The sequence below is a fragment of the Pinus tabuliformis genome, chromosome 2_1, assembly GCF_031772625.1.
Source record: "Pinus tabuliformis cultivar Carrire ecotype Pingquan chromosome 2_1, CPIR1, whole genome shotgun sequence".
NCBI lineage: Eukaryota > Viridiplantae > Streptophyta > Pinopsida > Pinales > Pinaceae > Pinus > Pinus tabuliformis.
Window position 1 is genome coordinate 24,743,182 of NC_142299.1, and position 11,274 is coordinate 24,754,455.

The following is an 11,274-nucleotide window of genomic DNA, read 5'->3' on the forward strand; positions in this document are numbered from 1 at the left end:
ATACCACCATCGGCATGGTTTTAGTGCAAGACGACGACGATGGCACTAAGCACGTTATATACTATCTTAGCCGCAACCTTCTGGATACGGAGACTCGCTATGCATATGTCGAGAAGTTGGCATTGGCCGCTGTCTGTGCCGTCCAACGTTTCCGTCATTACATCCTATTGCGCACGACGACCGTGGTCTCTGATTGCAACCCCATGACCTATATTCTGTCACGTCAGTTGCTGGGGGGCAAATACTCGAAGTGGATCGTAATCCTCCAAGAGTTCGACTTGGAATTCACTGCTGCCAAGTCTAAGAACTCACTGGTCTTCGCTGAACTACTCTGCTCCTTACCATCTCAGTCTGCACCATCTCGTTCAGAGGAGCATATTCCGGATGAAACGCTATTTCTCATCAGCACTCTCGACCTGTGGTACGGGGATATTATCGTATATTTACAAACGTCTTCGTTTCGTCCCAACACATCGAAAGATGCTCGGCGACGAATTCGTCACCAAGCTCAACCATATCGCATTCTGGGCGATACCCTGTACCGCCTCGGCGTCGATTCTATTCTTCGCCGATGCTTAACCCTCGAGGAAGCTGAGCGAGTCTTGAATGACTGCCACTCCGGCGCTTGTGGCGGCCATATGTCCGGATACGCTACCGCTCAGAAGATCCTCCGCTCTGGTTACTTCTGGCCTTCTATCTTCAAGGATTGCATCCTTGCTGTACGCGCATGCCACGAGTGCCAGGTTTACCACCGGAAGATGCGTGCACCTGTTGCACCACTGCACCCTGTCGTAACCGTAGGTCCATTTGCAAAATGGGGCATCGATCATACGTCCTGTAACCCTCATTCGGCCGGGGGGCATGGGTACATTATCGTTGCTGTGGATTATTTCACCAAGTGGGCCGAAGCGATGCCTACATTAAACGAAGACGGTCACACAGCGGCGCAGTTTTTATTCAATCATATCATCACTCGTTTCGAAGTCCCTCAGGCTATTGTTACAGATCACGGAAAGCATTTCCGAAATCACATGATGACAGAGTTAACGACCCAGCTAGGCTTGCGTCAAGATAGTTCGTCACCGTACTATCCTCAATCTAACGGTCAAGTCGAAGCCGTGAACAAAGTTTTGATCACCATGCTTCAACGCACCGTCAATACACACAAGTCAAACTGGCATCTAATGCTTTTCCCGGCCTTGTGGGCCTACCGGACTTCTGTGAAGGATGCCACCGGTTTCACCCCGTTTCAACTGGTCTATGGACTGGAGGCTACCCTTCCCGTCGAATGTGAGATTCCTTCATTAAAATTAGCTGTCGAGTTGCTTCCCAACACCACTCCGGTGGAGGAACGGCTTCTTTACCTAGAACGGTTAGACGAGACTCGTTGTTTGGCTTCTCTGGCTATCGAAGCACAGAAGAAGAGAATCAAAGCTCACTTCGATCAGAATATTCATCCTCGTTCCTTTGATGAGGGAGACTTAGTACTGCTCTACGATCAAGCTAAGGATAAGCTGGGGGCAGGAAAACTCGAATCCATGTGGTTAGGTCCCTACATTGTGAAACGAGTTTTACAAAAGGGCGCATATGAGTTGATTGACTATGAAGGAAATCCTCTTGACAAGCCCCGTAATGGGCTGTATCTGAAGAAATACTATGCATAGCTTCTCACATTCACTTTGTATATACGTGTGTTTTTGAGTTTTTAGTGCATGAGTTTCATTTTGCTTTGGTATAAAGGTGTGTCTTACCCCTTATTGTGCTTTGTCTTTCCTGCGCAGATGTCCAGTACCCCTTATGTTGGTTTCGCTGATGGTGCCTGTCGTAGCACTTGTAATTTGTCTTCGGCAGCGTGGGTGATCTACGATCCTCACGGAGAGTTGTTAGACCTTCAGGGTGTCTGCCTAGGTCGTACCACTAACAACATTGCCGAGTACAGCGCTGTAATCGAATTACTTGCCGAAGCAGTTGATCTCGGCATCCGAGAGCTAGTGGTGAACCTGGACTCCCAGCTGGTTGTCCATCAACTCAACGGACGATATTCCGTCAGAGACCAACGCATATTAAGGTTGTACCTGCGTGTAAGATTGTTGGAACGGAATTTTGATTACATTACTTATCAACACATTCCGAGACGTTTAAATACGTTGACTGATGCATTGGAAAATCATGTATTAGATAGACATTTGCGTAACAGATAAACATCATACAGGAAAGCATAGATAGCATAGTAAGACCATAAGCATGTGTAAATAAATCGTTTCAAGCATAGTTCGCATGTGTGTGCTTTTAAGCTTGCATTTAAAAATATAAAATCCGTGGGTCATGTGTCGTGCAAATTCATACATAAGATCACAATTGTACTGAATAAACGCATAACATAAAGAACACATCATCATATGTAACAATGACCCATCCAAAAAATCGGTATGTATATATATATATATATCATGTGGCGCACTAAGGCACTCAAAAATAGATGTGCGTGTCTGAAAATCTCAATACATCTGAGTCATATGTCTCAAAATAGCAGTGGAAATAAAACCTAGACAACTAATCAGCTGGATGATGCTCTCTGTAGTACACAGCTGCTCGTGCTACCCGCCTCAGAAGACGGTGCACCCTGGGTTCCACCCCCACTGTATTGATCTGATGCTCTAAGGGGACCTCTTCGACCCCCTGGTAGTCAGGCACCCCCTCCAGCAACCCCTCAAGGTTGCGAGCCACAGTCTCCGACGCGTTAACCCCTGGAGGGGCTAAAGCCAAAGCCCCGGCTCCCTGTCCTTCTTTCCGTGCCGTGGCAACCAGGCAATCGGTCTAGTAGGCCCCACATCTGCATAACAAGACATTTATTAGGACATGTACATAAAAAATTAAAAAACATTGCAAAACTCAGAGCCAAAGTGTCATACCTGCATCATCCCACTGTTCACCTGGGGGCAGTGCCAAATCAGGGTCATTGCGGAAATCCATGCCTGCATATGGCCAATCCTGCACAAAGATCTCCTGCTGATCCAGCCAGTCTCGGAAGAATGCTCCCCAGCTTTGTGGTCGGCCGCCACCCCCACGTGGCATGATACGAGCCCATCGTGAGGCCCTCGTCTCCCGAGGATCCCTGGGGGCATCCACGGCCATCGACTGCAGCCGCATGGCTGGCACTCGCTCCAGGATGAGCGGGACCAGGATCGATCCATAGCCAAACTGCTTTGTCTCCCCGCGACGGCAGTTACTCAGTTGCCTCTTCATGTTGTTGGCCACTGCCGTGCACCAATCAAACACTGTAGGCTCGAGGCAATCAAGAGCTAGTAGGAGATGAGTCTTTGAAGCCTCATGGTTAGCCATACTACCCGCTGCCCGGGTCACCATGAACAGAATGGTGCGAAGCACTATGTCTCTCACTGTGGGGATTGCTACTTTCCCACTTCGCGTCTTTACAGCCTCCGGGCAGACCCGAGCCATCAGGTCATCTAAAGTGCCGCCGCTAGGTCGCTGCCCCTCCAAGATGGGCCTCGCACCTCGGCGCGACAGCCCAGTCAGGAAAAAGATATCCATATGGTCGAACTCAATATCGTGACCGCGGATGGTGAATTTCATATCCACCGGGTTCCATGCTCTAATCAGCAGCTCAAGAAGATCATGCTGAGCTCTCAGGCGCGGCGTGAGGAAGAATTTCATGAAACCGCAAGCCCGCATGGCATTGCAGAAATTCACATCCCCCCAAGCGGCTATATCTTCCACATCGTGAACTCTTTCCTGCCATTGGAAAGCCATGATGTCCTGCACAAGCCATAAAAACAAGTTAGAAGGGCTGGCATTTAAAAATTCACGTTCATTTTTAAAAAACAAAAATTTTTCCGCGCCAGCGCGGCTGTTTTAGAAACAGCCACGCTGGCTATGGCAGCCCTTCGTCGAATTTCGAGGTCAGCGCGGAAGAACACGGGTTTTCCGCGCTGACCCGAAGTTGGCCACGTTTTGTTCTAATTCGGTCAGCGCGGACCCGTGGGGGATATCCGCGCTGACCGAGGGCGCATCCATGCACCAAGAATTTGCCCAATTGGGCAAATTCAACCGTTAAAATCCTACTAAAATTGACCAAAATGCAGGGCAAGGGAACGAGAACCTACCTGGAAGAAGCGGATCGGAAAACGGTGTCTGTACGGGCTGGAAATCGCTCCGTCAACTTTCTGGCTCCTCCACGTCCTTCACGTTCCAAAATAGTAAAATGGTAAAAATGACTTATTACTCCCCCTATTAATAGTAAAAACTCATAAATTGCCATATTTTTTGGGTTTTTACCATTTTTAACCATAACTCTAGCCCTAAATTTGTTGAATGCATGTCTTAATATGTTTTTTACACATATCGAATGGATTTATGCGGGTAGTGCCCTTGTGCAGGTTCAGGTAAAGTAACTTGGTCATGACGGTCCACCGTTCATGTGATCCCCAAATGTGTCGTCTCTAAGCTCTTTTCCGACGTTAAACAAGAGAAGATAGCCGAGCTTCCTTTCAGCTCGTTAAAAGGAATGAAAGGCGGTCGTTTTAAGCTCTTTTTCCAACCGTTGAACCAAAAAGATTGCCGGGTGTTTGTCGTTTCGCGCTCGATATCGATTCTAAAACGACGTGTTTTCGACCGCTTTTTTACCTTTTCGGGTCGAGGGCACTATTCATGAAAAGTACTCCTCGGTTGTAATGGCCGGGCGGTTCTTTCGAGCATAGTTTTATACTTTTTCGGGCTCGAGAGACACAAACTGTACAAAAAAGGACCCCCCTGGAGTCTCCTTTTCCGCATTCTTTTCAGACTCTCGAAATAAGAAAAGAGGCCGAGTTTTTCCTTTGTCAGGTTCGTTAAACACTCAATGACATCGGATATTGTCGAAATGACACACATCAAGCATATGTTATCCCCGTCAAGCTTGTCATCCAAAAATAATCGGGGTACCTGCCAGCAATGGTGGGGAAAATGGAACTATGATTATAGTCGTCTCGGCAGTACGTCGCTCTTGAACATGGCACTCCATTGTTTCGTGTCTGGGTGGGCTCATCTCATTCTGTTTCCACTAGCCTCCATGGGTCTGGGATATCCTATTTGACCTCTCATTTTTCTCGTTGCCACCATCACTTTATCCGCTGCTCATTTGATGTCAAGTACTGCCAAACCCGTTACAGTGTCGTTATATGTTCAAGAGAAGTTGTCCTCTGCCACAATGCAACCTCGTTCGCTATCTCACACAAACTATTATGCCTCTGTCTCGTGTCGATGATGTGGGAAACATCATGGCCCACCTTCGGTCAAGGTCCTTTCTCGTCGACTCCAACTCATTATCCGAGAAAGTGACTTAGAGACTCCTTCCAGGTGCCTTGGAGCCTGCATGCCTCGATGGCAGGTTCTTCGTGTTCGACGCAAGGCTTACATCATTGGCCTTCGATCGAATGATTCCGTGGGTGTTCGACACCAACTCATTGATTCACACGCCACGGATTGTACCTATAGTACCTTGGGGACCATTGTCATTATTGGTGGTACCTCTCGCGTTTGTTAACAGTTTTCATCATTGACTGGTAATCAGACGATGTTCATGCATGTTCGACTTCAACTCATATATTCACATGCTTGAGCTTGTACTTTGTTCGGATCGGGACGGAGCGCAAGACCCTGGATCCTTGCTTGTTATGGTCCAGGCTGCGATTTTGTGGATAATCATTACATGACTCATTGATGGATGGCTGCGCCCATACCTGAGTCTTCATGGATGGCTGCGACCATACCTTATCAGTTCTTTTGGTCTCTTTGACTGGGTGGCTGCGTCCATTCCACAGACCATTCTCGCATGTCTTTTGGATGGCTGCGCCCATGCCTAGACTGCATGTACTTGATTGTCAGAGATTTTCGGTCCATCTTGGTGATGTTCCAGTTCGGCGTGTGTTGTAAAGCATTTCACCCCTTGTTGAGAAGGTAAATCCCCTCTACGGATAGAGGCGATCCCTACTAGCCCAACAGGGGTCTAGCAACAATCACACAATGCTGCCACGCATGTTCCTAGTTACAATTAGACAAGAAGTAAAGAGCACCTACTTGGATTCCTGCGCTGTCGTTTGTCGAGGGGATGTTTCCCTTGCTCCTTCGCTTCAGCTGGTCATAGCCTTCCGCGATCCCCGCGAACGGACACCTGCACACACGAAGGGAAAGCAAACGCAAGCGTGAAATCTAGTAAAAGTAACTATATGCCAGTCAGAAAAGACATAATTCACATTTATCCATTGCATAAACAAACGAGAATGGAACAATAATAGCAGTCATCTATTATTAATCAGAATAGAGAAGAGTACAACCAAATGTTCTGACGTCGATAAACTTCTCAGGAGGGATCAGTCAGCATGTATCTCAAGCATTCACCTTTGAGGATGGTTCTCCCAAGACAAACTAGTCTCTCTCTCTCACACAAATGTCACAAACAAACTTCCCAAAGCAATCAATCACTTCCACTCCTAACACACCACACCTATAGCAGCAATCTGAGCACTACAAGCTCTTGTATAATCCAAGCTAAGTCTAGCTATTTTCTAACCAGCTGCTCATGGTAATGGTGGAAGTTTATATAGGAGAAGGAGTCTCCTAAAAAGGTGGAAGGATGAGCTTATCTTCAAGGGGAGTAGTTGCAAAAGGTCGAACAGACATGCCATAGAAGGGAGTCGACATTCACAAAGCTAACAACCAAGCCTGGAGAGATCTGGAAGGCTGGTTGTTTGAACAAATTCGCCCAAACTGGATCAGCGCGGATTATATGGAGACTGCCGCGCTGTCAGCACATGACAACAACTGAACAAGCCATGTCAGCGCGGAAGGACACGTGAAAGCCGCGCTGTGCGTCATCGCGGAAAAGTGATGTTCTTCCGCGATGGCAGCGCACGAAATAGACTGTGGGGCGCTGGTCATCGCGGTTATTTTAGGAACAGACGCGCTGATGCACAAAACTTTGGAAAAATGGGTTTTTAGCCAGTTCAGGGATCAAACACTTAGTGATTGTGACTTCTTGGACACAGCAGGGTGACTGACAGGAAGGCAGTGATAAATTACTGTGTAACAGATGCCCCCTAAAGCATGAAGACCGAGAGAGTGGGAGGGGTGAAATGCTTTACAACACACGCCGAACTGGAACACCACCAGGAAGTACCGAAAAATCTCTGACAATCATGTACACGCAGTCTAGGTATGGGCGCAGCCATCCAAAAGACATGCAAGACTGGTCTATGGTATGGACGCAGCCACCCAGCTAAAGAGACCATAATAAAGACAAGGTATGGTCGCAGCCATCCATGAAGACTCAGGTATGGGCGCAGCCATCCATCGATGAGTCATGTAATGATCATCCACAAAATCGCAGCCTGGACCACAGTGAGCAAGGATCCAGGGTCTTGCGCTCCATCTCGACCCGAACAGAGTACAGGTCCACACATGTGAATACAGGGGTTGGAGTCGAACATGTATGAACATCGCCTGATTACCGGTCAATGATGAGAACCGTTAACAGACGCGAGAGGTACCACCAATAATGACAATGGCCCTCAAGGTACTATAGGTACAATCCGTAGCGTGTGAATCAATGAGTTGGTGTCGAACACCCACGGAATCATTCGATCGTAGGTCAATGATGTAAACCTTGCGTCGAACACGAGGAACCTGCCATTGAGGCATGCAGGCTCCAAGGCACCTGGAAGGAGTCTCTAAGTCACTTTCTCGGATAATGAGTTGAAGTCGACGAGAAGTGGCCTTGATCGAAGGTGGGCCATAATGATTCCCACATCAGCGACACGAGACAGAGGTATAATAATTTGTGATGAGATAGCGAACGAGGTTGCTTTGTGGCAGAGGACAACTTCTCTTGAACACATAACGGCACTATAACGGATTTGGCAGTACTTGACATCAAATGAGCTGCGGGTAGGATGATGATGGCAATAAACAGATGAGAGGTCAAATAGGATGTCCCAAACCCATGGAGGTTAGTGAAAACGAGATGAGATGACCCCACCCAGACACGAAACAGCGGAGTGCCGTGTTCAAGAGCGACGTACTGCCGAGACGACTGTAATCAAAGTTCCATTTTCCCCACCTTTGCAGGCAGGTACCCCGATTATTTTTGGACGACAAGCTTGACGGGGGTAACATATGCTTGATGTGTGTCATGTTGACAATATCCGATGTCATTGAGTGTTTAACGAGCCTGACAAAGGAAAAACTCGGCTTCTTTTCTTGTTTCGAGAGTCTGAAAAGAATGCGGAAAAGGAGGCTCCAGGGGGGTCCTTTTTCGTACAGTTGTGTCTCTCGAGCCCGAAAAAGTATAAAACTGTGCTCGAAAGAACCGCCCGGTCATTACAACCGAGGAGTACTTTTCATAAATAGTGTCGCCGACCGGAAAAAGTAAAAAAGTGGTCGAAGACACGTCGTTTTAGAGCCAATATCGAGTGCGAAACGACAAGCACCCGGCGATCTTTTTGGTTTAACGGTCGGAAAAAGAGCTTAAAAACGACCGCCTTTCGTTCCCTTTAACGAGCTGAAAGGGAGCTCGGCCATCTTCTCTTGTTTAACGTCGGAGAAGAGCTTAGAGACGACACTTTGGGAATCACATGAATCGTGGACTGTCATGACCAAGCTGCGATACCTGTACCTGCACAAGGGCACTACCCGCATAAATCCATTCGATATACGTAAAAACATTTTGAAACATGCTTGAAAACAGAACCAAGGCTAGTTTTATGGCAAAAAATGGTAAAAACCCAAAAAATATGGTAATTTAGGAGTTTTTACTATAAATAGGGGGGGGTAATAAGTCATTTTTACCATTTTACTATTTGGAGTGCGAAGAACGTGGAGAAGCCAAAAGTTGACGGAGCGATTTCCAGCCCATCCGGAGACCATTTTCAGATCTGCTTCTTCCAGGTAGGTTCCCATTCCTTTGCCCTGCATTCTGGTTCATTTTAGGAGTTTTTTAACGGTCGGATAGGCCCAATTGGGCATTTTTTATTTGCATGGGTGCGCCCTCGGTCAGCGCGGAAATTGCCCACGGGGTCGCGCTGATCGAAAAATAGGCAATGTAACCAACTTCGGGTCAGCGCGGAAAAGGCGTGTTCTTCCGCGCTGACCTCGCATTTTTAACAAAGAGCTGCCATTGTCAGCGCGGTTGTTTCTAAAACAGTCGCGCTGGCGCGGAAAAATTTTGTTTCTTTGAAAATGAACGTGAATTTTTTCCTGGAAGCACTTCTGATCGGTTTTATTGTTCATGCAGGACATCATGGCTTTTCAATGGCAAGAGAGAGTTCACGATGTGGAGGATGTGGCTGCTTGGGGAGACGTAAATTGTTGCAACGCCATGCGGGCGTGTGGATTCATGAAATTCTTCCTGACGCCGCGTCTAAGGGCCCAACATGATTTGCTGGAGCTGCTGATCAGGGCATGGAACCCGGTGGACCAAAAATTCACCATCCGCGGTCACGACATCGAGTTCGATCATATGGACATCTTCTTCTTGACTGGGCTGTCGCGCCGAGGTGGGAGGCCCATCTTAGAGGGGCAGCGACCTAGCGGTGGTACCCTGGATGACTTAATGGCTGAGGTTTGCCCAGGGGCAGTAAAGACGCGGAGTGGGAAGTGCTCGATCCCCACAGTGAGAGACATAGTGTTGCGCACCATCCTGTTCATGGTGACCCGGGCAGCGGGCAGCATGGCGAACCATGAGGCGTCCAAGACTCATCTCCTACTAGCCCTCGAGTGTCTCGAGCCTACCGTGTTCGACTGGTGCACTGCAGTGTGCAACAATATGAAAAGGCAGTTGAGCAACTGCCGTCGCGGAGAGACGAAGCAGTTCGGGTATGGATCGATCCTGGTCCCGCTTATTCTGGAGCGAGTACCAGCCATGCGGCTGCAGTCTATGGCTGTGGATGCCCCCAGAGATCCTCGAGAGACGAGGGCCACTCGATGGGCTCGGATTATGCCACGTGGGGGTGGCGGCCGACCACATAGCTGGGGGGTATATTTCAGAGACTGGTTGGACCAACAGGAGATCTTCGTACAGGATTGGCCATATGCAGGGATGGATTTCCGCAATGATCCTGACTTGGTGCTGCCTCCGGGTGAACAGTGGGATGATGCAGGTATGACACTTTTTGTCTTTTTGAGTTTTGTATATTTTTTTTATTATGTACATGTCCTAATAAATGTCTTGTCACGCAGATGTAGGGCCTACTAGACCGATTGGCCTGGCTGTCACGGCACGGAGAGAGGGCCCAGGAGCCGGAGCTTTGGCCTTAGCCCCTCCAGAGGCCAACACGCCAGAGGTTGTGGCTCGCAACCTTGAGGGGTTGCTGGAGGGGGTACCGGATTTCCAGGGGGTTGAGGAGGTCCCTGTGGAGCATCAGATCCACACAGTGGGTGTGGAACCCAGAGTGCACCGCCTTCTGAGGCGGGTAGCACGAGCGGCCGTGTACTACAGAGAGCACCACCCAGCCGATTAGTCACCTAGGTTTTATTTCCACTGTTTATTTTGAGACATTATGACTCGGATGTACTGAGATTTTGGGACACGTACTTCTATTTTTGAGCGCCTCGGTGCGCCACACGATATATATATATATACATACCGGTTTTTGGATGAGTCGTTGTTACATGTGATGATGTATTATCTTGTGTTATGCGTTTGTTCAGTACAATTTGTGATCTTATGTATGGATTTGCATGACACTCGACTCATGGATTTTATATGTTTAATGCAAGCTTAAAAACACACGTGCAAACTATGCTTGGAATGACTTATTTACATATGCTTATGGTCTTACTATGGTGTTCTTTCCTTCTTTGTATGATGTTTATCTGTTTCGCAAATGTCTGTCTAATACACGATTTGCCAATGCATCAGTCAACGTATTTAATCGTCTTGGAATATGCTGATAAGTAATGAAATCAAAACTCCGTTCTAACAATCTCACACGTAGGTATAACCTTAATATGCGCTGGTCTCTGACGGAATATTGCCTGTTAAGTTGATGGACCACCAACTGGGAGTCCAGGTTTACCACTAGCTCTCGGATGCCGAGGTCAACTGCTTCGGCAAGCAATTCTATTACAGCACTGTACTCGGCAACATTGTTAGTGGTACGACCTAGGCACACACCCTGTAGGTTTATCAACTCCCCGTGAGGATCGTAGATCACCCACGCTGCCGAAGACAAATTACAAGTACTACGGCAGGCACCATCAGCGAAACCAACATAAGGAGTA

At 47.9% G+C, this 11,274-nt stretch overlaps 1 protein-coding gene across 1 annotated transcript; it reads left to right on the top strand.

Moving 5' to 3' along the window:
- The first annotated feature begins 9,265 nt into the window (after window positions 1-9,265).
- LOC149198507 (uncharacterized) lies at window positions 9,266-10,556 on the top strand. The gene is made up of 2 exons (XM_089399292.1): window positions 9,266-10,151; window positions 10,231-10,556. The coding sequence occupies exons 1-2, from the start codon at window positions 9,281-9,283 to the stop codon at window positions 10,509-10,511; spliced, it is 1,152 nt and encodes a 383-aa protein (XP_089255418.1). The 5' UTR covers window positions 9,266-9,280; the 3' UTR covers window positions 10,512-10,556.
- The last annotated feature ends 718 nt before the right edge of the window (window positions 10,557-11,274 follow it).

What these genes read in the sequence shown, in the direction of transcription:
- LOC149198507 (XM_089399292.1), top strand. Translation starts at nt 9,281, where the DNA reads ATGCAGGACATCATGGCTTTTCAATGGCAAGAGAGAGTTCACGATGTG. An exon ending in TGAACAGTGGGATGATGCAG is followed by an intron (nt 10,152 to 10,230) that starts GTATGACACTTT and finishes CTTGTCACGCAG; the next exon opens with ATGTAGGGCCTACTAGACCG.